At 50.4% G+C, this 26,603-nt stretch overlaps 1 protein-coding gene and 1 non-coding gene across 3 annotated transcripts in view; both read right to left on the reverse strand.

The window, feature by feature from the left end:
• The window catches only part of IGFBP2 (insulin like growth factor binding protein 2), a 28,211-nt gene extending 1,608 nt beyond the window's left edge, over positions 1-26,603 (reverse strand). Inside the window, exons 1-3 of one of the 2 annotated variants that reach the window (XM_003925726.4) lie at positions 26,067-26,596; positions 2,770-2,996; positions 1,258-1,398 (exon numbers count right to left, since the gene is read on the reverse strand). In XM_003925726.4, the coding sequence (XP_003925775.2) occupies positions 1,258-1,398; positions 2,770-2,996; positions 26,067-26,487 (789 nt within the window). In that variant the 5' untranslated portion in view covers positions 26,488-26,596. Of the gene's footprint in view, positions 1-1,257; positions 1,399-2,769; positions 2,997-26,066 lie in introns of both variants that reach the window. The other variant, XM_074399053.1, reaches the window with a different exon arrangement.
• On the reverse strand, positions 8,052-8,158 carry LOC120364377 (U6 spliceosomal RNA). Its single transcript, XR_005579639.2, has one exon. It is a non-coding gene; the product is annotated as a U6 spliceosomal RNA (small nuclear RNA).

Below are 26,603 nucleotides of genomic sequence, written 5' to 3' on the forward strand. Positions count from 1 at the left end.
TATTTAGAGGATCAGGGTGCCTGGATAGTGAAGACCGTGGAGCGGTGAGACCCCTGGGCCATCAGCAGAGTCCTGTTCCCATCTCCCGGCTCCAAACATCCATGCTTCAGGTCAGCCCAGACTGCCATTAGAGCCACCAGGGGAGCTTTATAAAATCCCACTGACCAGCCAGGTATGGTGGCTAAACGCCTGTAATTCCAGCACTTTGGGAGGTGGAGGCAGGCGGATCACCTGACGTCAGGAGTTCAAGACCAGCCTGGCCAACATGGTAAAACCCTGTCTCTACTAAAAATACAAAAATTAGCCAGGTGTAGTGGTGAGTACTTATAATCCCAGCTACTCAAGTAGGCTGAGACAGGAGAAATACTTGAACCAGGGAGGCGGAGGTTGCAGTGAGTGGAGATCGCGCCACTGCACTCCAGCCTGGGCAACAGCGAGAGACTCCATCTCAAAAAAATACATTAAAAAAAATAAATAAAATACCAATGCCCAGAAAGCACCGCAGACCCACAAAATCTGAATCTCTTGGGGTGGGGCCCTGATCTCTGTATTTTTTAAAGTTCCCCAGAAGACCCCAGTATGCAGCCAGGGCTGAGAACTCATGCTTGAAAACAGGTTGATAGCTGGCACCTCCTCCTTATCCCATTCCTTCCCTCTGTCTCACAGGAAAGGCACAGACGCACAGGACAGTGAGGCGGGGGAAGTGAGGGATGGGCTAATATGTGCCCAACTGCCTGTAATCTCAGCACTTTGGGAGGCTGTGGCAGGTGGATCCCGAAGTCAGGAGTTCAAGACCAGCCTGGCCAACATGATAAAACCCTGTCTCTACTAAAGATACAAAAAATTAGCTGGGTGTGGTGTTGTGCACCTGTAATCCCAGCTAATGGGGAGGCAGAGGCTGCAGTGAGCCGAGATCGCACCACTGCACCACAGCCTGGGTGACAGGGCAAGACTCTGTCTCAAAAAAAAAAAAAAAAAAAAAAAAAAAAAAAGAGCTTCCTCTCAACCTGGATACCAAGTGTGGCTGGTGGGTGGCTAGGCAAATGGAACCAGCATCTGACCTGTCGGAGGCAGGGAGAAAAGCCACACCCCTCCTGGCCTGGTGGCTGGCACCCCGATCCTCCTGGTGACAGAAGTCTGGGTTTCCTACTCAGCCTAGAACTCAGAGGATTATAGGCGGGTGGGGCAGACACAGGGCACATCTGGGGATCAGGGCTGAGGAGGAGCCGCTTGCGCCCAGGCTGGCACCATGCTCACCTGTTTGAGGTTGTACAGGCCGTTCCTGTCACAGTTAGGGATGTGCAGGGAGTACAGGTGCTCCAGGGGGCCCCGCTCATCCGGAACGCGCATGGTGGAGATCCGCTCCAGGACCTGGTCCAGCTCCTGCTGGCAGGGGGTCTGCGAGCACAGACAGCAGAGGACGCTCGGAGTCAGGATAGCAGGCCCACAAAGGACGTGCCACACACCGAGTGCAGGGAGAAGCTGCTGCACAGGGAACGGACTTTCCCATGGTAATAGCCAGCAGGTGGCACAGGGACTTCTGACATCCCGCCTGGGGATCTCCCTGCCATGCTGGGTCCCCAACCCTACACCCTAAGAAAATTGTATGGATGGGAATGTTCACTCCCTCCTTGCTCTGTGACCACGGCGTTCGTGTGTCAGAATGGGCTCTATCTCCAAATATCAATCCAAGTGGTTGTCTCCAGAATCTCTATGTCCCCGCCCCACGGCCCAAGCTCCATTTCTTTCCATAAAACCAACCAGGGCCGGGACCCAAGGTGGCAGCTGAGCAGGAAAGAAGAGGGGATAGCTCAGTAAGAGAAGCATATGGCAACAAGAGTGACTAAGTTTCAGGCCAGGCGCAGTGGCTTGTACCTGTAATCCCAGCACTTTGGGAGGTGGAGGTGGGCGGATCACTTAAGTCCAGGTGATTGAGACCAGCCTGGGCAACATAGTGAGACTCCCATTTTCAAAACGCAAAAAAACAAATTTGGGCTGGGCACAGTGGCTCACACCTGTAAATCCCAGCACTTTGAGAGGCTGAAGTGGGTAGATCACCTGAGGTCAGGAGTTCGAGACCAGCCTGACCAACATAGAGAAACCCCATCTCTACTAAAAGTACAAAATTAGCCAGGTGTGGTGGTGCATGCCTATAATCCCAGCTACTTGGGAGGCTGAGCCAGGAGAATCATTTGAACTCAGGAGGCGGAGTTTGCAGTGAGCCGAGAGATCATGCCATTGCACTCCAGCCTGGGCAACAAAAGCAAAACTCCATCTCAAAAAAAAAAAAAAAAAAAAAAAAAAAAACAAATTGGCCAGGTGCGGTGGTGCACACCTATAGTCCCAGCCGCTCGGGAGTCCCAAGGGAGGCAGAAGGATCACTTGATCCCAGGAGTTGGAGGCAGCAGTGAGCCATGACGGCACCACTACTCTCCAGCCTGGGCAAGAGAGTAAGACCCCATCTCAGGGAGAGGGGGAAAAAGAGTGAGCAAGTTTCAGGGAATCCATCTTTATCTCTGGGATTCATTTTCTTTGCCTATGTTCTGAAACCATATGGAAATGTGGAGGGTTTCCAAGGAAATAAGAAACCACATGTCCAGTCTATTTCACAGCCAGAGATACTGATGGCCCCAAAGGTCAGTTTGTGGAAAGAAGAGTGCACTGCCTGCAGGTCACACCAGACGAGGATCTTACTGGGATGCCCTCCTCCAGCTGAGACCCCCTTTTCACGTCCTCCCACCCCTCCCACCAGACCTGAGCCTCACTGACCCTGGCAGGGGATGGTCGCAGTATCTTGGGCTCCTCCGCGCCGAGGTGATGTTTGCTGCCCTTGCCCATCTGCCGGTGCTGCTCAGTGACCTTCTCCCGCAACACGGCCAGCTCCTTCATACCCGACTTGAGGGGCTTGCGGCCAGCACCACCTACCCCACCCAACATGGTCACGGCGCTGTCTGCATGGTTCTCCAGGGGGCCTCCTTCCGAGTCATCGCCATCATCTGCAGAGAGGAAGGGAAGAAGTGCTCAGGTCCACTTTCCCAGAGAGATGTGTCCTCTGGGAGCCACCTGGACCCTGACAATGATGAAGGTGGAGATGACGCATGGCTAATGTGTGCCACTGACTTGTCAGGGCCCGTGCTGAGCAATGTACATGGATGATCGATTTCAGCTTCACTCTAACTCTTAGGTGGGCACTATTAGCACCCTTCCCAGCTTTCACAGATGGAGAATTTGAGGCTCACAGGTCGGTTACTTGATCAAGATCACAAATCTGAAAAAGGGATGGATTCAGTATTTGAACTCGGGCTGTCTGACTCTAGGAGAATGATAGGGACCCTCCTACAACGCAAAAGCAGAACAGAGGCGCACAGAGGGACGAAGGCATCTGAAGAGCCCCCGCCATGGAATGGGCTTAAGTCCTTTCTGGGACCTCCCAGATTCTCCCACCATAACCCCCAGTTTAAAGTTTGTTTATGGTCTGGAAAAGCACCAATTAGTTGAGTTTTCTAAAACTCGTGCCACAGACATCACTGGGCTGCAGCACGCATGGCAAAGGAGAAGGTGGAAAGTCATGTCACCCGGAACCCGGTCCCAGCACACCCTGCTGTCACTTTGCATTTGTCAACCTGGCCCCGCCTCAAAGGTCCCACAGTGCTCCTCCAAGGCCGCTACAGCTCTGCCCCATTGACGTTTCCTCATTCCCAAGTCTGTCTGTCCACCTCAACCCCATGACATTGCAAACCCCAAGAATAGGAACTATGTATGACTCCTTCAACTTCATAGCCTCAGCTGACTGCAGGGCTTTGCGTGTCCAAGAAGCATCCAGAAAGTCTCCTCAGACTTTCTTTGACCTTCTGTGTGCACAGCCCATGTCAAAGAGGTCTTGAAAGCAGCTTCAGCCTGCCACGGTCTCATTCTGGCTGAGGCACGTTCAGCCAAGGGAGGCAGAGAGGATCTGAATCGAACGGCAGAGCTGTAACTGGGAGACAAGCCCGGGCAAGCTCCAGAAGGGCAGGGGCCTCAAACCACCCGGCCCTGGCCCCAGCCCCCTAGAGACACAGCAAAGGAAACAGATCCGGACCATGCCACCCAGAGCTGCTCTCCTGCAGGTCCCAACAAGATCTGGGTGGGTGCAGACGGGGTGTTTTTCAACCTATCTTGCACATTTTCTCTTCCCCATTAATGGACCTTCAAAAACTTACAGCCCTGAAAACACAAAGGAATAACTTAAAGTAATTCTATACAAGGTTATTCACTCACTCACCAACTAAGGGAGAGGGCACCTCTTCCGTGACACAGACGGGACCAGGTGCTAGCACTCCAGCAGCACCTGCTGCCAGGGCATGTCCAACATAGACCCCAGCATACGGAACATTTGATGGAGGTTTGTCCCGTCCCTTTCCCTCCCTCCAAGCCTGATAACTAGTCAGTTTTCACTTGCTATCCAGTAGCATCCTTTAGAAGCCAGCACGCCATCACCAGGGTAGCAGCACTGGTTACGGGGGTGCAGTCAGGTTAAATCCCAGTTCTGCCATTTGCTGTATCAGGTGCACGTGTTCTCCCCTGCACAGACCATCTCTGTGCCTCTACCTTCTTAACTGTAAGTTGCTGGATAATAACAGTTCTTTTGTCATTGAGAGTATGTAAAGCAGTTAAAAGACAACTTAGGCTGGGTACAGTGGCTCAATGCCTGTAATCCCAGCACTTTGGGAGGCCGAGGCAGGTGGATCACTTGAGGTCAGGAGTTCAAGACCAGCCTGGCCAACATGGCAAAACCCCCTCTGCTGAAAATACAAAAAATTGGCCAGGTATGGTGGCTCACGCCTGTAATCCCAGCATTTTGGGAGGTCAAGACAGGCAGATCACGAGGTAGAGATCAAGACCATCCTGGCTAACAAGGTGAAACCCAGTCTCTACTAAAAATACAAAAATTAGCCAGGCGTGGTGGCACACGCCTGTGGTCCCAGCTACCCAGGAGGCTGAGGCAGGCGAACTGCTTGAACGCAGGAGGTGGAGGCTGGAGTGAGCTGGGATTGCACCACTGCACTCCAGCGTGGCAATAGAGTAAGACTCTGTCTCAAAAACAACAAAACAAAAAGTTGGCTGGGCATGGTGGCACGCACCTGTAATCCCAGCTACTTGGGAGAGTGAGACAGGACAATTGCTTGAACCCTGGAGGCAGAGGTTGCAGTGAGCCGAGATCCCGCTATTGTACTCCAGCCTGGGCAACAGAGCAAGACTCTGTCTCAAAAACTAAGTAAAAGACGACTCAGAGCACAGAAATTCTATATCCATGTTGCCAGTGGTTATTACTTTGATGATGACGATAAAGAATGCCCCAGTTATCTGCCACTTCAGCAGCATGGAACCCAACCAAGAACCGGGAAACAAAGGAAAATAAGCTGTGAACATCCTAATAGCTGTCACCATGGCTGGGCATGTTTAAATGTTGGCATTTTCCACCCAAAATGAGGGGAGAAGCATCCCGTGAGGAACCTTGACAGTTCACAACTATGCTGTTCCAGGAAGCCTGGCTTCTGGACGTCTGGTTTCCAAGGCTGCAGCAGAAGAAAGTCAACAAAATTAAAGGGAGAAAGAAGGAATGCATGTGGACAGTAGCAAGAAGGATCAAATGGCAGAGAGGACGGAGGACCCTGGGAAAACCAAACACGCCAACTCCGAGTACATTTTGTGCATGGCAAATGATGAACGCCGCGCCCCTCAGTGACCCCTGGGGATACCCATGTCTTAGAGCCCCAAACAAGAATTATGTTGATGCTGATCGACTTGGGACATCAAAAGGGGAAGGAATTAAAATCTTACCTATTCATAGTTGAAAAGACTTTTATCCAAAATCGTTGAACTTCAGAAGAATTTAAATATTTAAATGTATAAACCTCTGACACCTGGAAAATTATTTTATCGCGAATGGGTATTCCCACAGGGGCTCTGGGGAGCCTGGGTTGTACCATAAATGAAGCCAGCACAGATTAAATTGTTCCAGCAGCCCGGCAGCCCGGCACCACTGGCAGGAAAAGGCGGATTTAGTGAGTGCCTCCAGGCTGGATGGGAGTCCTGCTCCACCATGTCTAATCAGACCCAGCCACTAGCCCACAGCTTTCCTCATCCATCCTGCTTTGCCTCTGTGCTCTTCCACGTGGAGAGCAGCAGACACGCAGGGGCCCAGAGAAGCAGGCTGAGGGAGTCCCCCAACTCAGCTGCCTGCCAGGTTCCCAACAACAGGGACACTGAGTGACCCCATCATGCGGCACAGATCTCTTCAGTGCCACCAGGTCCACAACCTCCTAGATGGTTGGCGTTGTGGGGAGCACCCATGGAGGAGAGCCCCTCTTCCCTCTTCGGATGGACCCCAGAGGTCAGGAACAAAATGGTGAAAGAGAAAGGCCAGAGAAAACCTCTAACACATCACAGACACCCACACAGCGAACGAACTCATCCCCAGTTTCCCTGCCTCCGCCCCAGTCCTTCCCAGACAGGCTTCCATGTCCCTGGACCTGGGTGGGACCATCTCAGGCTCCCTGTCCCTTTCCTCTGCAGACCAAAAACACAGGAGGAGAGCAGAGTGGCTAGAAAGTCCCCCCACTCCCACCCTGCCCTGCATCAGGACATAGAGAAGAGCCTTTGCCTCCATCCCAGCTACTCAGGATCAAAATGAGAAAGACAAAATGAAGTGGGACCCTCCAGTCTCCCTCTCCCAAGCTCTTGGTAGCTGACAACACCCTTGGCATCATCCTGCTCACCACACCCTGCCCAGGTTTGTACCCACAGAGGCAGGAAGGATGTCTGGAGACCTCCACACCGCACTCTGCTCAGAGGGTGTTAAAGACGCAAGCTCTGGGAGTCTGCTGGGACAGCAGCCTGCCACCATTTCTGGAACTCTCCACTCTGCAGACATGAAGTCTGTGACGCTCAGAAACACCTGGCTGTGCCCTTCTGGGAAGTGGCTTGGGTGAAGGCAGCCGGTCTCTATTACAGCTACAGTACAGTAACATGTTGTCTGGTTGGAGAAGGGAAAAGCAGCTCATGTGTAACTCTATCCAGGAACTTCCGGGAAGGCTCTGCTCACCCAAACCCAGTGCCTGGAACATCCTCTGGGATGGGGGTCTCCACCTCAGCACTACTAATCGTTAGCCAGAGAAGTCTTTGCTGCAGGGGGCGAACCCATTTACGTAGATTCCTGGCCTCTACCCAACCAGTGGCACTCTCCCCAGGTTGGAACAGAAAATCTATCTTCATTCATTGCCAAATGGCCCCTGAGAGGCAAAATGGCCTAGGGTGGGAATCACTGTCCTGGAGTCAGGCATTTAGCCCGAGGCCTGAAGGTTGACAGCTCAATGCTGAAATGACTCCAGGCCCCACATAAAGCAAATCTACTTTTACTGTATTCCACATCCAGAGCTAAGACCCCTCCGCTACCCTTCCACCTGCAGCCCTGAGCAGCTTACTGAGCGCAGGGCGCAGGGTCTTTCCTGGGCATTTCAGAGGACTTTTTAGCCTGTAGCTCCCTCTTCACTAGGCCCTCTTGTACCAGACAGTGGCCAAAGAAGCATCCCTTGGCTGCGTCCCAGAGGTCAACCCAACATTAATCCTCAGAAGGCCCTCTGCAATCTCTGGAAACACATTTGAAGAAAGAGAGGCACACATAGACAAATGTGCATTTGGGCCTGAAGGCTCCAGGCAAGGCCAACTTATCCATTAGGCTCTGCAGGCACAGTGCCTAGAACATGTTTTTATTTCTATTAACATCAGAAAAAAAATTAACTTTTAGGTCAAAAAGTCTTAATATATAACATTAATACATTTACATTTATTAAACCAACTATAAAATATGGTTTTTTGTGTTTTGTTTCTTGAGACAGAGTCTCGTGCTGTCACCCAGGCTAGAGTGCCGTGGCACAATCTCCACTCACTGCAACCTTCACCTCCCAGGTTTGAGCAATTCTCCTGCCTCCGCCTTCCGAGTAGCTGGGACTACAGGTGTGCACCACCATGCTTGGCTAATTTATATATGTATACATTTTTTTTAATTTAAAAAAAATATGGAACCCTTCACGAATGTGCATGTCATCCTTGTGCAGGGGCCATGCTAATCTTCTCTGTATCGTTCCAATTTTAGTATATGTGCTGCCGAAGCGAGCACTGATTTTTATATTTTTAGGAGAGGCGGGGTTTCACCATGTTGGCCAGCTGGTGTCGAACTCCTGGCCATGTGTGATCTGCCCACCTCAGCCTCCCAAAGTGCTGGGATTACAGGCATGAGCCACCATGCTCGGCCTTATTAGTCCATTTCCATTCAGCTATAAAGAACTGCCTGAGACTGGGTAATTTACAAAGAAAAGAGGTTTAATTAGCTCATAATTCAGCATGGCTGGTGAGGCCTGAGGAAACGTACAATCACGGCAGAAGGCAACAGGGAAGCAGGCACCTTCTTTACAACGTGGCAGGAAGAAGTGCCAAGCGAAGGGGGAAAGAGCCCCTTATAAAACCATCAGATCTCATGAGAACTCACTATCATGAGAACGACATGGGGGACCCACCCCCATGATTCAATTGCCTCCTCCTGGCCTCTCCCTTGACATGCAGGGATTGTGGCAACTACAAGTCAAGATTTGGGTGGGGACATCAAGCCTAACAATATCACCTTGTCTCTGCTAAAAATTAAAAAACAGCCAGGCATGGTGGTACACGCCTGTGGTCCCAGCTACCTGGAAGGTTTTGGTGATTAGATCACTTGAGCCCAGGGGTCAGAGGCTGCAGTGAGCCATGATCACACCACTGCACTCCAGCCTGGGTGACAGAGTGAGAGCCTGTCTCAAAAACTAAAAACAATCATTTTTAAATTTTAAAAATACATCTTTTTACAGAAGGGCCCACAGAGACAGTCCAGGGCCCATGTGCAACCCTGGCTCCAGGTCCCAGAAAGCAGAGGCCAACTGGGCAGTGTTCCTCCAAGAGGACAAAGTTGGTTTCCTGTCCTGAGATGTCCCAACCTCTCTGAGGTGAAGGTCAAGTTTGTCCACCCTCACAGAGGCCACCTGGATTCAAGGGTATGTTTCATTCCATTTCTTTATTGATCTCAGCACTGCCAACAAACATGCCAATAAGATGAAGAAATCCAGGGGCCTGGTTTGCTGACGCAAGGTCTTTGAAAGATGGTTTAACAAGACCATGCGTCAGCATCTGCTTCTTTCTCCGGAACAGGCTTCTGGACTCAAATCTAGTGGCCAGATCTGAACTCCACCCACCTTGAAGTGGAAGCCCAGGGAAGGGAAATGAAAGAGTTGACCTGGCAGAGATCACAAAGCATTGTGGGCTGAGAAGAGCCTTCATTCCTTTTTACCGTTCCCAGCCAAAAAGATTCAAACCCCAATGTCTAACGGCCTGAGTTGGAATTCCAGATTTTATCACTGAGCTCTGCAGCACCAAACAAGTTCCTTAAGCTCTCTGAGCTTCCACTGTTCATCTGTAAGAAGAGGACAGACAGTGTGCACCTCCAGCGGGCCACTGGGAGGATCCAAAGAGACACTGCCTGCATCTACAGTGAGGGCCTGGCACACAGTAGGTGCACATGGGATTAGCACTTAGCCACTTCCATTTCCTGCCCAACAGGAAGTACCCACATAGCACCCCCCCCCCACCGCCAACACCCTCAGTCAGACACAGGCATCATCGCACATTACCAAGTTTTTCTCATATATCCTCTTATAGGCTACAGGAACAATCCACAGGAAAACATTCCAGATGTCGAACTCCAACTAGAGATGGAATTTGCCCTCAGAACAAAAATACCAACTTGTATTTTTTTTCTGCCTAAGAGAGTTAAGTTCAGAATAATATTAAGCAACCACTTATGTATGCAACTCCATGGGCTATGGTGCAAAGGGCACTATAAGAAATGGTTCTTAGCAACCCGAATGACATCAATGGAAAAGGTTCATGGGCTTAGAAATGGTTGACAGGAATCACCAAGGCTCCTGAAGAGACTTTTCCCTATGGATAGTAAGCTTTGGCTCTTCTCCCCTACATAGCACCTGGGGAAATGGGTCAACACAGAAGCAAAGGACTTCTCTTTGGAAAAGCTCAACCTTCCTTCTGTGAAGTCAGGGAGATGACAGACAACCCCAGGGCCATTAGTGGGGGGCTTGAAGGGCAGGGGAGAACTCCCCCCACCGCCTTGGGTAGACTGCCATACCTTTCGACCCCTGAAGGAGAGCTGGAGGTAAGGCAGATGGGATGAGAAGAAATGGATCATTGTCCCATTTTACAGATGGCAAACCTGAGCCTGGATGGACTTCCATCTGAATTCACAGGAGCAAACACAACCTCTCTGCCATTATCAGCAGTGCTTCACAATTGCCATGGGGTCCCTCCCTACATTGTCTTTTGGCCCACCCTTACTAATTTAGCCAGGAGAGCAGCTGGAAAATTGACAGCCCAAGGAGCCTTTATTGTTCACTTCTATGCATTCATACCCAGGTGTTCAGACTGAATTTTGGCACAGCCCATTTTTCCAATGTAATCCTGTTGGTTGTAGCAATGATCTTACTCAACAAATCAAACCCTATGTTCGACAGAAATGGACTCCCATAGAACCTCATTTTCTCCTAGTGTACTGCTCTGACCTCAGTGCTCTATTTGGAAATTGGTGATTCCTGATCTATGAGAGACCTTAAAGCTCTCTTAGGAACCTAAGCCCCAGGAATCTAAAAGTAACTCGCCAGTCCCGTCTGCTTGGAGGGTGTGGCATTGGTCTTTACCCAGACCTGGTGAGGAAATGAGACCTTTTCTCTAGAACGCTCACACATCTTCCTAACGGCTCTATATGTCTCCTTTCTTTCTTCTTTTCTTTATTCCAAAGAAACCCTTACCATTTTCCAGTCTTCTCCTCCTACCTCATGATTATCTTGAAATCTAAGAGCAGGGTTGGGGAAGAGGGGTATCACAGAGATGATCCAAGCCAATCCTGAACCTATCATTCCTCCAGTGAACTCACCTCTTGCAACAGGTGCATTTCAAGACCTTCAAAAGTTGATTCTGAGTAATGGGCCAGGGGAATGAGGGCTGGCTGCCGCTGCTTCCTGGTTCAACCCTGGCCGGGCAGAAAATTCACGTGGCTCCGTCTTTGTTAATTTATCCCAAAAGGCACTTAGCCTTGACATATGTTGAGCAACAGGATAAAAACTAACCACCATTCTCCTCCCCCTGCTATCTAGATGACTCCACTAACATCTATAGCAGTGGACGATTCCTTAACAAACTGGAACGAGCAATGAAAACCAGCAGTCAAGAACCCTGAATGCCAGTGCTGCCCCTTGGGATTCACTCACGAGTCAGAACCTTTAACCTCTCTGAGCTAATGTCTCAAGTCTGAAAAATGACATTAACAATTCTGCTAAAATGCTAGCTGCTGTTAAACAGGACATGATATTGTTGCCCCTCAAACTCTCATTGTGAGCAAAACCAGGCTTTAGAAAAAAAATGTGTGATGGCCGGGCAGGGTGGCTCATGCCTGTAATCCCAGCACTTGGGAAGCTGAAAGGCTTGCTAAAAATACAGCCTTAGACCCCAGCCCCAGAAATTCAGAGGCAAGGGCTAAGGAGTCTGTATGTTGAATGATCGCTCTCCTCTCAAGCTCTGGCATTTTCTCTGTTCTGTCTGAGTTTCCCTAAGAACTTCTTGGTGAGGAGAGAACAATGCCACTTCTTTTTAAGAGATGTGGTCTCGTACGTGTTTTGCAGAGACACAGCCTTGTGAGCTCATGCACTCATGGGTTTGTAAACAGACATATAAGCATGTTTGGATACACACAGAGGGGCCTTTCCTGACCGGGCATCATGGAGGTTTCTAGAGCATGCCCTCATGCTGCCATCTCATCTCGGGTTCCCCCCTGGGTGAGCAGAAACAGCATGGCCTCTCCAGAGCCTCCCTCCCTGTACAGTCTCCAAAGGGCTGCTGTATAAACATGAGGGTCATTCCTGGAATTGCAAAGACCTGGAGAGGGTCAGGGCTGAGACAGACAGTTTGGGAAAACAACAACATGCTCAAATTCAGCCAAGGTCTCTGGGGCACCATGAGCCAAGCTACCCTTGAAGAGCCAGAGAAATTGATATCAAGATGCCAAAGAGCACTATCAGCTTTCATTCCTTTCCGTGGGTCCCAAACATTTCTCCTCGGGTTCAACGAAAGCCATCGGAAACCTGGCAAGGTGACCCGGTTGCTGAGGCCCAAGTGAGTAGAGTGTGCTTTGATTCAAACTTGGACAGGGACTATGGGAATGGGAAGAATGTGCCTGACCCAGCAATTCTACTTCTCTCTCCATGTGCATAGGGACACATGGACAAAAATGTTCATTACAGCATCATCAGTGGTTGTAAAAACACTATAAGCAACCAGATCCAAAAGTCTTTCAACGTGTGAATGGAGAAATAAAATCAGTAGGGTAATACAAAGGAACACTGTATGGCAGTTAAAAAGAACATCTCTGACCCATGCATGCCAACATTAGATCTCAGAAATCTAATGTTAAGAGGAAAAATAAAACCTTTATGTACATTTTCAATTTATTTTCACAAAACAATTTAGACAATATTAGTCATTTATCATATATATGCATACAGATGAAATATATGCAAACATAGGCATATTAGTCATCTAACATATATATGCAAATCTGCTTAGCTAAGATAAACACTAAGTACTGCATGCTAGTGGACAATATATCAACCACTCACGGTTCTGGGTGGTAGACTGGTGTTACTACATTGTTCTTAGCACTTTTCTGCATTTTTTAAATCTTCTTTTAAAAAAGTCACCACTAAGTGCCAGGCGCACTGGCTCACGCCAGTAATCCCAGCACTTTGGGAGGCCGAGGTGGGCGGATCATGAGGTCATGAGTTCAAGACCAGCCTAGCCAATATGGTGAAACTCCGTCTCTAATAAAATATAAAAACTAGCCAGGCATGGTGGCACATGCCTGTTGTCCCAGCTACTTGGGAGGTTGAGGCAGGAGAATCACTTGAACCTGGGAGGTGAAGGCTCCAGTGAGCTGAGATGGCACCACCAACTCCAGTCTGAGCAACAGAGCGAGACTCGGTCTCAAAAAAAAGTCACCTCTTAACGTCATCCACCCCTCACCTTCCTCATCAAGCAGAGCTATCAGTAACCTCATGTGTCCCTGAAGCCCTACCGGTTGGAAGAGGACCAAACAATAGTGGGATAGCAGACTTCCCACCACTCATTGGCCCGTGCTGTGTCACCAGGGTCACTTGTCTGCCAGACTAAACCTGGCCCTGGGCTCCTAGCCAGTTCTCTATGCCATGAAGGACTGGGAAATGAGTCAGAAAGAAGACCCAAAGATAGTAGGAGAGGGTCACAGAAGTAAGAAGGACGAAGTAATCATGACGACTCAGGCCTGAGAACTGATATTCAAGGGACAAGCCCATCCTGGCATGGCCAGAGGGTGCTGAGTGGTGGAGGTGACAAAGGGACAGGAAAACCCAAGGGGAGGGAGGGAGCTGTTCTGCCTCCCCAGAGCCAGAGAGAAGACAGCCTTAAACTAAAGCAGGAGAGATCCAAGTTAGAAGCCATCTAAGAATTTCATAAGAAAGAACAAAACAAGTGATAAATTGCAGATGGGAAGAAACTGCATAGACTCCCTCTGGTATAACTTAGGAGAAACCTTTTGAGAAGGAAGAACGATGAACAATATAGCCTCCAAGAGTCCAAAGGCCGCCATTTGATTACACTGATGAAAAGCACTACTGTAAGTGGAAGGATGGCTTGAGCCTGGGAGGTGGAGGTTACAGTGAGCTGAGATCGTGCAACTGCCTTCCAGCGTGAGCGACAGGGCCAGACCTGGTCTCAAAAAAACAAATAAATATTTTTTTTAATTTTCAAAAGAAAAGCACTGCTGGGGAAAGTCTTCCAGTAATTTGACCCAACCTTCTTCACAGCACCATCACCTGAGTCCATTGGCAAAAAGCCGTAGTGTCTGTGCACTTTCTTAGTCGTCCTGAGAATGGAAGCTTCTTGAAGACATAAATTTGGTCTTAGCTTTCATACAGCTTTCCATCCTTAGTGAACAGGAGAGAGAAAACATTCTGTGTGCTCAATTTACATTTCTGGAAGGAAGAGACACTGTGCTTTTTTCTTCCAAGTAGAAACCTGCCCCACTTGATTCCCTCACTTCGTATCTTCAGTCACCATAAAGGGACTTCATTATTTCACATCAAGATCTTCCCAAGAGCCTTGGTCAAAAGGCTAAAAGAGCTACCTGTTTATTTGCATAGGATGTATATACATCTCTACAGACTTGGCTTCTTCTTTATTCACCTTTTAAAAATACTTTTCTTGCCTCCCTAAAGCATAAAAAGCATGAATTACAGGAGGTATGACAACTTTCTTTTTCAGTAAGGTCTCCTCGCTGACACACAGCATATACTCAATGAATGTTTACACATTAGAAAAGGTGACCGTCGGACATGGTTTGGCTGTGTCGCCACCCAAATCTCATCTTGAATTGTAGCTCCCACAATTCTTACATGTCACAGGAGGGACCCAGCGGGAGGTAACTGAATCATGGGGGTGGGTCTTTCCCAGGCCATTCTCATGATAGTAAGTCTCATGAGATCTCATGGTTTTATAAAGGGAGTTCCCTTGCAGAAGCTCTCCTGTCTGCTGCCATGTGAGACATGCCTTTTAACTTCTGCCATGATTGTGAGGCCTTCCCAGCCACATACCTCCATTAAGCCTCTTTCTTTTGTAAATTGCCTAGTCTTAGATACGTCTTTATCGGCAGCATGAAAACAGACTCATAAGCTATTGAATGGCATCTAGCACTTGCCCAAGAGTATCCTGTTACATTAACTCTTTTTCTTGCTCTTCTGGCCTGTCTCACCATCTGGAGCCCATATCAGCAAGAGTAGCTAAGAGTCAAGAAAGGTAGTGAGCCAGTGGAGCCATGAGATGAGATAGGAAGGACTCATGCCCCTCCCAAGACCCACATTCAAACAACTCAGTTTCGATGAGGCAACCCCACAGCCCCACTCCCATAGTGTAGCAAAGGCTGAGTCCTACCAACCTCTCTCCCACCACCCTCCCCTTCTACTGCTCTCTTCTTTATCCCCATAACTCTGCTCTCAGATACTCCAGGCCCGACTAATTGAACCCACAGGATGCAAAAAGAAATTTAAAACCTGCAAAGATGTCCAGAATTGCCGGCCACTCTCAAACCAGCACAAGAAGTGTCTTGAATATAAATAAGTGTCTTTAAATAGGTCACCATGCTTTTCTCCATCTTCAACTCAAGTTCACTAATTTTGTCTGATAGTGTATCACCTCAATCGGCTTCCTTGGCTATGCTCTCATGGTTTTATAAGCAGTGAACTAAACCAGAGACAACCAGCAGAGCCTCAAGTGGGAGTCCTAACTTCCAGGGCACAAATGGGACATGGTTGGTCATTAGTTGGTAGAACAAAAGGCACAATGGCATCAAGGGTGATGACTGCCCCCTGGAAAACCCTCAACTACTGACTCCTCTCTGGACTCACTGAAGGCTTGCCAAAGCAAAGGGCAGCTGTCCAGGTAAGCCACACTCAAGGGAATAAGCCACACCTGCTAACAGGGGGTCTTGAAATGACCAATCAGAAAACATCCAAAAACAGGTGTCTGCCATTCTCCCGTTCTCCTGCGTTGCGAGAATCAAAACCTGCACTACTTCATTTGATTATCTGAGTTTCTGTGCTATGGGGCTGGCATGTTTAACTTTATTATCGAGCAGGCACATGAGGTTGATAATTTCTTATCCCCTCTCACACTTGATAAATGAGCTGTAGAGTTGGAAGCCAACTGCACAGTCACATAACCAGTGGCCAAAATCAAGCCCAGGTTGTTAACCTGGTCACTAAGGAAAGACTCAAGACAGACATTTTAGCCCCAGGGCTTCATTTCTTCCCCTCCCCATCTCTATGGGAGCCCCCCCCGCCCCGCCCCGCATCAGAAGGAGGCTATCAGTCATGTCAGCAGCCCTACCCAACCGAAAAGACCTCTTTGATCCGGTCAACCCGTTCCACCCCCACCCCCTTTATTCTGCCTAACACACCTCCTGCCACTGTTGCTATAGCAACTGCCCAGTGTTATCAGGCAATCATAGGAGCAGGACACAGGGTACAAGGGAATTGCCATTTTCATTTTTTTTTTCTTGGCCTCCGGCATTTTAGAAAACAAATTCACCATCCGGAGGCAACTTGGCACCTCCATCCAGAAGCAAAGACAATAGACCTAAAAGAAACTTCCTAGAGAGTTGCATAAAGGAACATTTTTGAGAAGGTAAGCCTTAATTACTACCTCCCAGGGAAAAGGAGCTTTTCCAAGAAGCAGTATGTAATTCACTGCTTTGCTGCATGTGTGAGTCTGGTGGAATGGAGGGCTGGAAGACTCTACAGAACCAGACAGCAATCTGGTCTGTGCTTGCCCTGGCAGTTGAACCTGAATGTAGCCTTGATATCTTCATTTGTCAAGTGAAGAGAATCTTGAGGCTAAAACGGAACTGGAGCAGGAAGCAGGAGGTGGGGGTAACAATATGAAACAAACAAACAAACAAAAGCGTTCTGGTAAAAACGGACGATGTCTAGAACAAAGCCATTTTGTTTATCACTGTTGTATCACTTACCCTTTGAGGTGGCACCCTTTGCTTAGTGCCAATGAGACTGCACCCCTGGAATCCAACCTGAATCCCTCCAGCTGAAATGTCCCCTCTTCTCAACTTCTAATAGGATGGAGCAGTGAGTAGGCACCCATTCCCCCCCACCTCCAACCTACCAAGGCCTTCTGGGGCTCAGTCCACTCTTCCCTTTGACTTCCTGGCTCAGAGAGCTCAGTTCCTTGAATGAACACAGGCTGCCACACCTTCACCGTCCTCCACTAATTAGAAGCCTCCCCAGGCTTCACTAGAGGCCAACTACACCAGGGCCTGTGGGCCAATTCCTCTGCCCAGCAACTGGGGGGTTGCCAGCCCCTGCCCCCTTCTCCCCAATCTTCACCCCTGCCCTGCCTCCCAACAGCCAGGAAGAGATGTGGGGCTGGCAGCCAGAAGGGCCTCAAGGCCTGCCAAGTGTCCCTCCCCCCACCCACAGAAAAAGGAAAGGGAAAAAATTCCTGACTACAGTCGCTCTGTATTTCTTTCCGGGAGAGCTGGCTTTCTGAGCAAGGTCTCCCTCTGAGTCTTGACTGACACCCAGGGGCTGAGCCAGCCCAGATCTTCCCTGGCTTTGTTAAGGAACGGGAGTGAGCAGAGAAGGGGGAGGGAAGAGTCAGAGGTTAGTGGCCAAGGAGGAGGAGAGGCATAGGGAGATACGGACCATTCTAAAGGAGAAGAAAAAAAAATTGACATCCCATCCAGCCTGCTCTTTGTGAGGATGGAGAGTGGGAGCAGGTGAAATTACTCTGGAACTGAAAACCGACACATTTCTCTGGACCTACTCTCCCACCTGTAAAATGGGCTTTTCCTTTCCTGCCTCCACCATGAAAGCCCTCCATGAAAGGCAAGCTTGTCCAACCTGCAGCCCAGGATGGCTTTGAACATGGCCCAACACAATTTCATAAACTTTCTTAAAACATGATGACATTTTTTTTTTTTTTTGCAATTTTTTTTTAGCTCATCAGCTATGGTTAGTGTTAGTGTATTTTATGTGTGGCCCAAGACAATTTTTCTTCCAAGTGGCCCAGGGAAGCCAAAAGATTGGACGCCTGTGGTCTAACGTGACCATCCACTTGGATTCCCAGTGGCAATACCAGTCCTGATTTTACCGTAAGTATATTCTGACCCTCAGAGACTCAAGCATTCTCCTTCTCTGCTTTCCTGGGGCCTTGCCTCATTCGATATTGGAAAAGAAAGTCTTTGGCGTCATCGTGCACAGACAGGCTGCAGTTCAGAGGCCTTTTTGGTCCCACAGATGGAATCAGACATTAGGTAGAACCCCAGTACTCAGAAGACACTCCCCTAACCCAGCATTCCTATGGAAAATCCCTCAGCCCCTTGCAAAATGGGATGCTGCCTCCCCAACTCAGGAGTAACCTCTAGAGACAATGGAGCAAGAAATATCAAGAAAATATCACTTTTGTGGAAAAAGCTTCCAATTTCTTTGCCAGGATCAAGTTCAGTGCACTCTGGCATCCCAGGTTCAGAGATGTGAAAGGACCATTTTCCTGGTGCAGGAAATGGGTCCCATAGGGGGTCCTCACTGGCTTTGATGACTGCACAATTGCATACCCTTGAGCGTGCCAGATGTGCTAAACGTGCTAGGACCACCTGGATTAGTGAATACTTAATACTATTATTCTAAAGTCTGGATCCTTGTAGACGTCCCCTGGAAGGCACCTTCCCCCACCCGAAGATGTGGCCTCACAGATTCTCCAGAGCTCTGGAGACTGACAGCCAGAAGTCTAGGTCTCCCAGGTTGGCTGGCCGAGTCAAGGAGGAACTCAGCCCTGTGTTACCTGCTTACGAGAAGCAAGGTCAGCATGAGAACCCAGGTGTCCAAGCTCTGGGGCCACCTCTATTCTCCCATAGTCCCTCCCACCCCCATTCTAGACACTGCAGAGGGAAGCTCCCATACCAAAAAGTCAGCCCTAGATGTTAGGACATGGGCCTCAAAGAGCACTGCCTACCTAATCCATTAAAAATGCAAGCCTGGCCGGGCACGGTGGCTCACATCTGTAACCCCAGCACTTTGGGAGACCGAGGCAGGTGGATCATGAGGTCAGGAGTTTGAGACCAGCCTGGCCAACATGGTGAAACTCCGTCTCTACTAAAAATAAAAAAAAATTAGTGGGGCGTGGTGGCAGGCACCTGTAATCCCAGCTACTGGAGAGGCTGAGGCAGGAGAATCGCTTGAACTTAGGAGGCAGAGGTTGCAGTGAGCCAAGATCACTTCAGCCCAGGCAACAGTGCAAGACTCCATCTCGAAGAAAAAAAAATGCAAGCCTGTTGGCCTCCAACCATTTATACACTGTCAACTGCATTTATTTTGCATGTGAAGTCCAGTTTTACCGCCCTTTCCGTAAACAGCCTTGCTACAGCCCTGGTAAAGCAGGTTGGAGAGGTATGGATATTTCATTCACAGGTGGAGAGACAGAAACCAAGTAAATCATTACCAAAATGCAAGAGCTTAGGTTTTACATGTAGTTCATATCTTTACGAACGTCTGCGTAGTTGACCCAGTGAAGTACTATCAATTTCTGATTTACAAATAAGAAAACTGAGGCTTAGCAAGAAGAAATCTCTTACCTTGGATGATTAGTATGTGGTAGACCACCTGGGATTTGAACCTCCAGAGAAGAGTGGCCTGCCTGACCATTCCAGTTTGGCCTTCATTTAAAGGCCAGCTAACTGTCAAGGAGAAGACATCGCTTGCCAAGATTATGGAGGCAGTTAACATGTACAAGAACCTACTATGTGCCAGGTACATGCCATCATCACAGCTGCACTAACATACACCCTGGGAAAGAGGTAAAATCATTGCTATTTTACCAGCAGGGAACTGGCACTGGTGGAAGAGCCTGGCTAACTACTCTGGTATTAAGAGATGGGTCTAGCCAAGCAGGTGGCTCACGCTTATAATCCCAGCACTTTGGGAGGCCAAGGTGGGTAGATTACCTGAGGCTGGGAGTTCGAGACCAACCTGACCAACATGGAGAAACTCTGTCTCTACTAAAAATACAAACATTAGGCGGGCATGGTGGCACATGCCTCTAATCCCATCTATTAGGGGGCTGAGGCAGGAGAATCACTTGAACCCAGGAGGCAGAGGTTGCAATGAGCTGAAATCATGCTACTGCATTCCAGCCTGGGCAACAGAGTGAGACTCCACCTCAAAAAAAGAGAGAATGAGAGAGACAGAGACATGTCTGTACTGGAACCCAGGTCAACATGACAGCAAAGGCCAGGCTGCCCGCACCATCATCTGCTACCGACCAGCTCTTCTCTGGAGAGGCCCACCCTGTGACCCTTTTGTCCCTCTTGACTGACCTCTGTATGCTGGCTACTTACAATTGTGAGGTAAGTGCCCCATACATCACCTGCACGTGTCAGGTGTCCAGGAACAAAACTTCTGGCTGATAGGGCCAAACGCTTTTCTCTGCCAACAGCACAACTCCTTGCCTGGCCATGGAAGTAGAGGGGTGCAGTGGGAAGGTTCTCAGGTGAGCCTCTCGGCACTTCCTTACCGCTGACTCACTCAGCGTCCACACCTGTGAAACGGACGTAGAAAAGCCTCCCTCACAGGGAGGTGGAAGACAGGAGACAAAGCAGGTGCAGAAGCTGGTTCATAACAGGGTGAGGACAGACGCGAGCACCACGAATCTCCTGGGGGCTGCCCGCCATCTCAGCGAAATGCTGGCCAGGGACAGGAGAAGCAGAGGGGTCTAGAATATTGCCGACCAGGTCACCAGCTTCCCTAATGAATTACAACATCATCTCCCTCTTCTATGCCTTGGTTTCAGCAGGAGCAGCACTAGTACTAACCCCCCTAGGAGAGAATCACCATTCCCTGGCCTACAGAGGCCCTTCCCCTCAAAGCCCAGTCAAACCACCCTCCTCATTTAAGGATTCCGGTTTTCTCAAGCAGTATAGTCTCCAGTCACCTACATCGTGTCCCTCTGATTGGATGGATCTCTGAGGAAGGCTGAGACCACTGTATTTTCCACGCCCCCGTTTTTGAGCCCCGCCCACCTACCTAGCAAGCAGTCAGGTGTTCTGGCTGAGCTGGAGTAAAAGGCATGGAAGGGAAAGGAAAGAACGGTCTGCAGGGACCGAGAGGACAGGATGGAGAAGGCAGGAGAGGGAGTCAGGAACACAGAGAGAAAGGCTGAGACGAAGTGCACTCCCTGGATTCTGAATTACTTAAGAAATAAAAATAGGCCAGGCTTGGTGGCTCAGGCCTGTAATCCCAGCACTTTGAGAGCCCTGAGGTCAGGAGTTCAAGACTAGCCTGGCGAACATGGTGAAACCCCATCTCTATTAAAAATACAAAAAGTAGCCAGGAATGGTGGCAGGCATGTGTCATCCCAGCTACTGGGGAGGCGGAGGGAGGAGAATCACTTGAACCCAGGAAGCAGAGGTTGTAGCGAGCCAAGATTGCACCACTGCACTCCAGCCTGGGTGACAGAGTAAAACCCCAGCTCAAAATAAATAAATAAACATATTAATACTAATAAAAACAACAATTCCCAGATACACAGTCTCAAAAAAAAAAAAAAACTAAGCTTTATTCTTTTGGAGAGTGTTCTAGAATGTGGGAAGGATCAACAACAAAGCCAGACGTGGACATGGCCGCACAGCCCCTTTCTGTTCTGCTCCTCCCTCATTCCTTTCAGCAGCCCCCTGCCCCGTCCTGCCAGTCCTGCCAAGCATCGTAGATATTTACCTGTTCTCCATTCCCTTTGGTGCAGAATTTTCAGAACTTCCTCACAGAAAAATCGAGCAGCTGTGGCCGAGCACGGTGGCTCAACCCTGTCATCCCAGCACTTTGGGAGGCCAAGGCGGGAGGATCACTTGAGGTCAGGAGTTTGAGACCAGCCTGGCCAACATGGTGAAACCCCACCTCTACTAAAACTACTAAAATATTAGCCGGGTGTGGTGGTGCATACCTGACTTCGCAGCTACTCGGAAGGCTGAGGAAAGAGAATCACTTGAACCCAGGAGGCAGAGGTTGCAGTGAGCCAAGATCGCACCACTGCACTCCAAGCTGGGCAACAGAGCGAGACTCCGTCTCAAAAAAATTGAACAGTTGTACCTCCCATTTTCTATGATGATGAACAGCCCAGCTGAGAACCAACTGGAAGCCACCTGATGACTGGGCCAGGGAACAGTTCTTTCCAAGTCAGCCCTCAAAGGTCAGATAATGAGGGAATGGATATGCTCCCACTTTCAGGCAACCTGGCATTGTTTTTTTTTTTTTTTTTTTTTTTTTTTGATGGAGTTTTGATCTTGTTGCTCAGGCTGGAGTGCAGTGGCGTGATCTGGGTTCACTGCCGCAACCTCCACCTCCTGGCTTGAAGCGATTCTCCTGCCTCAGCCTCTTGAGCACCTGGGATCACAGGCATGCCCCACCACACCCAGCTAATTTAGTATTTTTAGTAGAGATGGTGTTTCTCCATGTTGGTCAGGCTGGTCTGGAACTCCCGACCTCAAGTGATCCACCCGCCTTAGCCTCTCAAAGTGCTAGGATTACAGATGTGAACCACCACACCCGGCCCCCAAGCCTGAAGGAATGATTTGCCTTAAAGTCTTAAAGTTCATTCCTGAAGTAGGCCAGCAATGAGAACCATCTAAGCCTCTCTCATCCCTCTGCCTGACAGGAAACTCGGTAGTCTACTTGACCAAGAGCCCTGATGTAGACAGACCCTCAGGAATACAACAGATAAGTTATCCTCTCCTTCTAGGCTATACCACCTATTCTAACCCAGAGTTTCCCGTGCCTCATTTTTCTCAGATTCCTTAACATTGTTACATAGAATTTTTCTGTTCTCGAACCACCCTCAAATATCTTGTTTAAAGAAGTGGGTCATTACGACCTTTACACAAAGGGACCTATCGCAGTAAATGCTTTGGGCATATGTGGAAGCTGAGTAGGGAAATTTCAAACAAACAAGACCCGGATTCTGCAGCTTTCTCAAACTCCAGCCCACCCCTTCAGAGAGGCCCCCTCCAGGGCCCGCGTGCACACTGCCACACCCTGCTTGGTCTCCTAGACAGGCGCTTCCCCATCTCCTCCTTCCACGAGCAGTGGTGACTGGTGACTCAGGCGGTGGCGCTGCTTAGCAGAACTAGTGCTGGGAGCTCTGTCCAGATGGGGGGAGGGGAGGTGGAAGGTAGTGGTGTTAACCATCAGTGACAGTAGATCCCACTCATTTCCCTGGTCTATTTTACGACTTTGAACTCAGTATGCAAATTTATGCAAGACGAGATGCAAAGCAGTACTGAGCCAGAAGTCCCATTGCTCCCACACCCCCACCCCGCTTTTTTTTTTTTTTTTTTTTGAAGCTGCACTGAACCACTGTAAATCAGTGCTCGCCTCTTCCCCCCTTTATTCTTCCCTGGCAACTGTAGATGCAGAGCCTCCCCAGGCCCGCCCGTCTGTCCTGGGACTCTGAATGACTACACATTTCTATAGCACCTTTATACGTGCAGCGGGCCCCGCCCCTCAGTATAATCCCCTGCTTTGTACATGGTAGGGAAGGAGGCTAGGGAGATACTGCGGGGGAGCTGGTCCAGCCCTGCCTGAATTTTGAAAGGGCCTGCCCTGGCCCAAGCCTGCTCCCTCCTTGGCCCCTGACATTTCTAGGCACTTCCGTCCACTCTACCACCGAACACACACAAGCTTTTAGAGTCCCAACTTCAAGCAGATCTCAGGGTCTCCTTTCTGTTTTTCAGCCACCCCTTCCCCTCAGTCTGATTTCTCAGTTTCTTTGAACCCACAAGCCCCAGCCCATCGTCCCCGTGGGATAGAGGCTCACCACCACCCACTCCTTCCACCCACTGATGTGCCCACCCCCACCCCTGCATCCCTGCCATCCCCAGGAAGCCAGCAACACTGCCCCTGAGTCCCGGGAACAGAGACAAAAGAGCTAACAGCAAAGCCGGAACTGCTGAGGTTCGCTGCCTCGAAATAAGAGGGTATGTTTAAAATTCTCAAAAGCAACCTGCTCAAAGAGGAATGCAGGCTGGAGGGGGGCGCTCATTCTTCGGAGGGAAGAGAAGAGGGGCCGGGAGATGGAGTGGGAGGCAAAGGATTCAGTGCTAAGATCTCTGTCTGGGGCAGACCCCACCCAACTGAGACGCAGCACTCTCCATCCAGTGACCCCAGTCTCTGCCCCAGCCTAAGACCCTCGCCCGCACAAAAGCCTCCAACTTTGACCCCTTTTTCTCCTGCACCCTTGCAAGCCCAGGCTCCTCCCCAGAGTGCTCCCCTCCCCCCGCCCGACTCTTTCTCAGGCACCCCGACGTTGGTCACTTCTTTTGAGTGCGCCCACTCAGCTTCCAGCCCCGCCCCCCACCTTCCACCCCGGCTGAAAAATCCCCTCTTCCCAGGCTGGTGAACAAAAGAAAAATGCGGAAGGCGTCTGGGCACTGGGGAGAAGGCAGCCGGGGCAAGCTGGCGGAAGGGAGTCCCATAAGCAGGCAGAAAATCCAGAGTGACATTCTTCCCATGAACTCACCCCATTGTCCCTGGCCTCCCCGGACAACTCCCCTCACCCCCCTTCAGGCTCCTGGGAAAAATGAATGGGAGAAAATCTGCTGCATCTGTTCCTGGCTAAAGACCCTAACCGGCTTCAAGGATTTGGGAAGTAGGAAAATTGGTTTTCAGGCTTACAGTGAGACGAACAAAGGGCAGGAAAAAAAAAAAAAATAGTAAAACGTTGAGGAAAGAAAGGCATCACACACTTTATTAAAACAGTCAGCAGCCGAACCATTTTGTGAACTTAGACGCCTTGCAGAAAGTTCACCCTGCTGAGGAAGATGTTTAGTTAGTCAGAGTTCAGCTCAGAAACCGCACAGCACCTCCCCGTAGGACCTCAGAGGGGTGATGAGGAGGAACGCAGGATGGGCGGACGGCCACCCCGCAGTGAAAAGACTTCGTCGGGCCTCTTTCCTTTTCTTGTTACTTTCTAAGAGAAGCGGGAGGAAAGGGTTGACTTCCAGGCCGACTGCAGAAGGAAGCAAGCAGAGGGAGAAGAAAGGGACTGAGGGGCTCCCTTCGGAGGAAGCCCTAACTTGCTCTGTGCTCCAGAGCAAAATGTGCCAGAGAAACAGAAGAAAGAGTTCAACTCTGACCCCGAATTCCATGCTCAAGGAGAACAGGGAAAAAACAATAGCAGGCCTGGAGAGGGGGGAGGTGGGGGGGGTGGGGGGCTTACAAAGACCTCAGAAGCTGAAAAGCAAGCATTCTTGTTCTCACTTTTTCAAGTTAGAGAAACTTAAGACTCACTTGCCTTTTAAACAGCAGCAGGCAGTGGACACATTTCACCACTGTCTCCAAAAAGAAAGAAAAAAATTACAGTTTCCTCCCACCACTCGGGCAGGAGGCTTTTGTAATTTAAAAAAAAAAAAAAAAAAAAAAAAAAGTCAGGGCCTCGTTGTATCCCTCAAATAACTTTTTGGGAGGGATGAGGGCCCCTGAACAAAGAATCGCGGGTCCCCATTGTATCCTACAGGAAGGGGTGGGGGCGGGGGTGGGGGGTGGTAACACATTTCTCCCGCCTTTCGACCTGGGGCCCAGATGCGAAACTGCACAGCCAAGCTGTCGCCGTCCCGGGACTGCAGCCGGCGATCGGGCTTAAGTTACATGGATTCAGCTGTTAGGAGACCCCTCGCCTACCAAATGCCTCCCCTTTTATTTTTTCCATTCAACGTGGTAGCAAGAGCCCGGCTCGTTCCCTAGGGAGAAATATCAGTGTTCGTTTTTTCTCCTAAGCCACTCATCCTACAGAGTACCAAGTCCTTTCTTACCACCTCACAACCCCAGTAGAAGAAAGGGTCCCTTGGGACGCCGGTGCTTCCTCCTAGCTCCCTTTCCTCTTCCAAGGTTCCTGGCGTCATCGGCGCCCGGCAGCCTCCCCCTCCCAGTAGCGATCCCACCAGGACCCCTAGATCCTCAAGCAGTGCCCCTAATAAGCTTCGAGTTCCTACTCCCACGTATCTGAAAACCATCCTTCTTCTCAGCAAATCCCTCCTCCAGAATAGAAGTCAGGGTCGGTTCTACGCGGGTAAGACTATGGCAGCAGGGATGTCTTTCCTCTCCCCACTCATCCCCACCAAATCAGTCTCCAGGGCTCTTCCACTTGCTCTAACTCCAGTTCCCTTCCCCGGGCCTGACTTTCGGGTCCCGCTCGCCACAGTCCCCATAGATCTGGTGCAAGGTCTCGGCTCTGCCTCCCCTACAACAGTCGGTGAAGTCCGGCCGCACGCTTCTCCCCTGCATCACGGCCGCCCGCCGGGCTCCCCGCTACCCTCCAAGTTTCTCCCAACTCTTTGTCCCAGCCCACGTTACCTGCAACCTGCTCTGGGCTGGCGCCGTTCTCGGCGTCCCGGAGCTTCTGACAAGTGCCAGCGCCCATGACCAGCGCCTGCAGGGGCAGCTCGGAGCCCGGGCGGGGATAGCAGCGCAGCCCCTGGCCGCAGCGCGGGGTGTAGACGCCGCACGCCTCGCCCTCCAGCCGGGCGCACACCGAGCAGCAGCCGCAGCCCGGCTCCCGGACTAGCTCCGCGCAGGGCACGGGGGTGGCTCCCGCCACCGAGGCGGACGGCGCGACCGGCGGGGGTCCGCAGGCGGCCAGGCGCTCCGGCGTGCAGGGTGGGCAGCGGAACAGCACCTCGGCGCGCGCCCCGCCGCCGCCGCCACTCGCACCCAGCAGCAGCAGCAGCAGCAGCGGTGGCAGCGACAGCGCGGGGCCGCCCAGTCTCGGAAGCATGCTGGCGATCGGCAGCGCGGCGCGGCGAGCGAGCGAGCGGGCAGGTGGCACGGTTCTGCAAGCGCGGGAGCCGCCTCCTCAGCTTCTTCCTCGTCCCTCGCCGCCGCAGCGGAGTC

Source organism: Saimiri boliviensis, chromosome 5, assembly GCF_048565385.1.
Source record: "Saimiri boliviensis isolate mSaiBol1 chromosome 5, mSaiBol1.pri, whole genome shotgun sequence".
Taxonomy (NCBI): Eukaryota; Metazoa; Chordata; class Mammalia; order Primates; family Cebidae; genus Saimiri; species Saimiri boliviensis.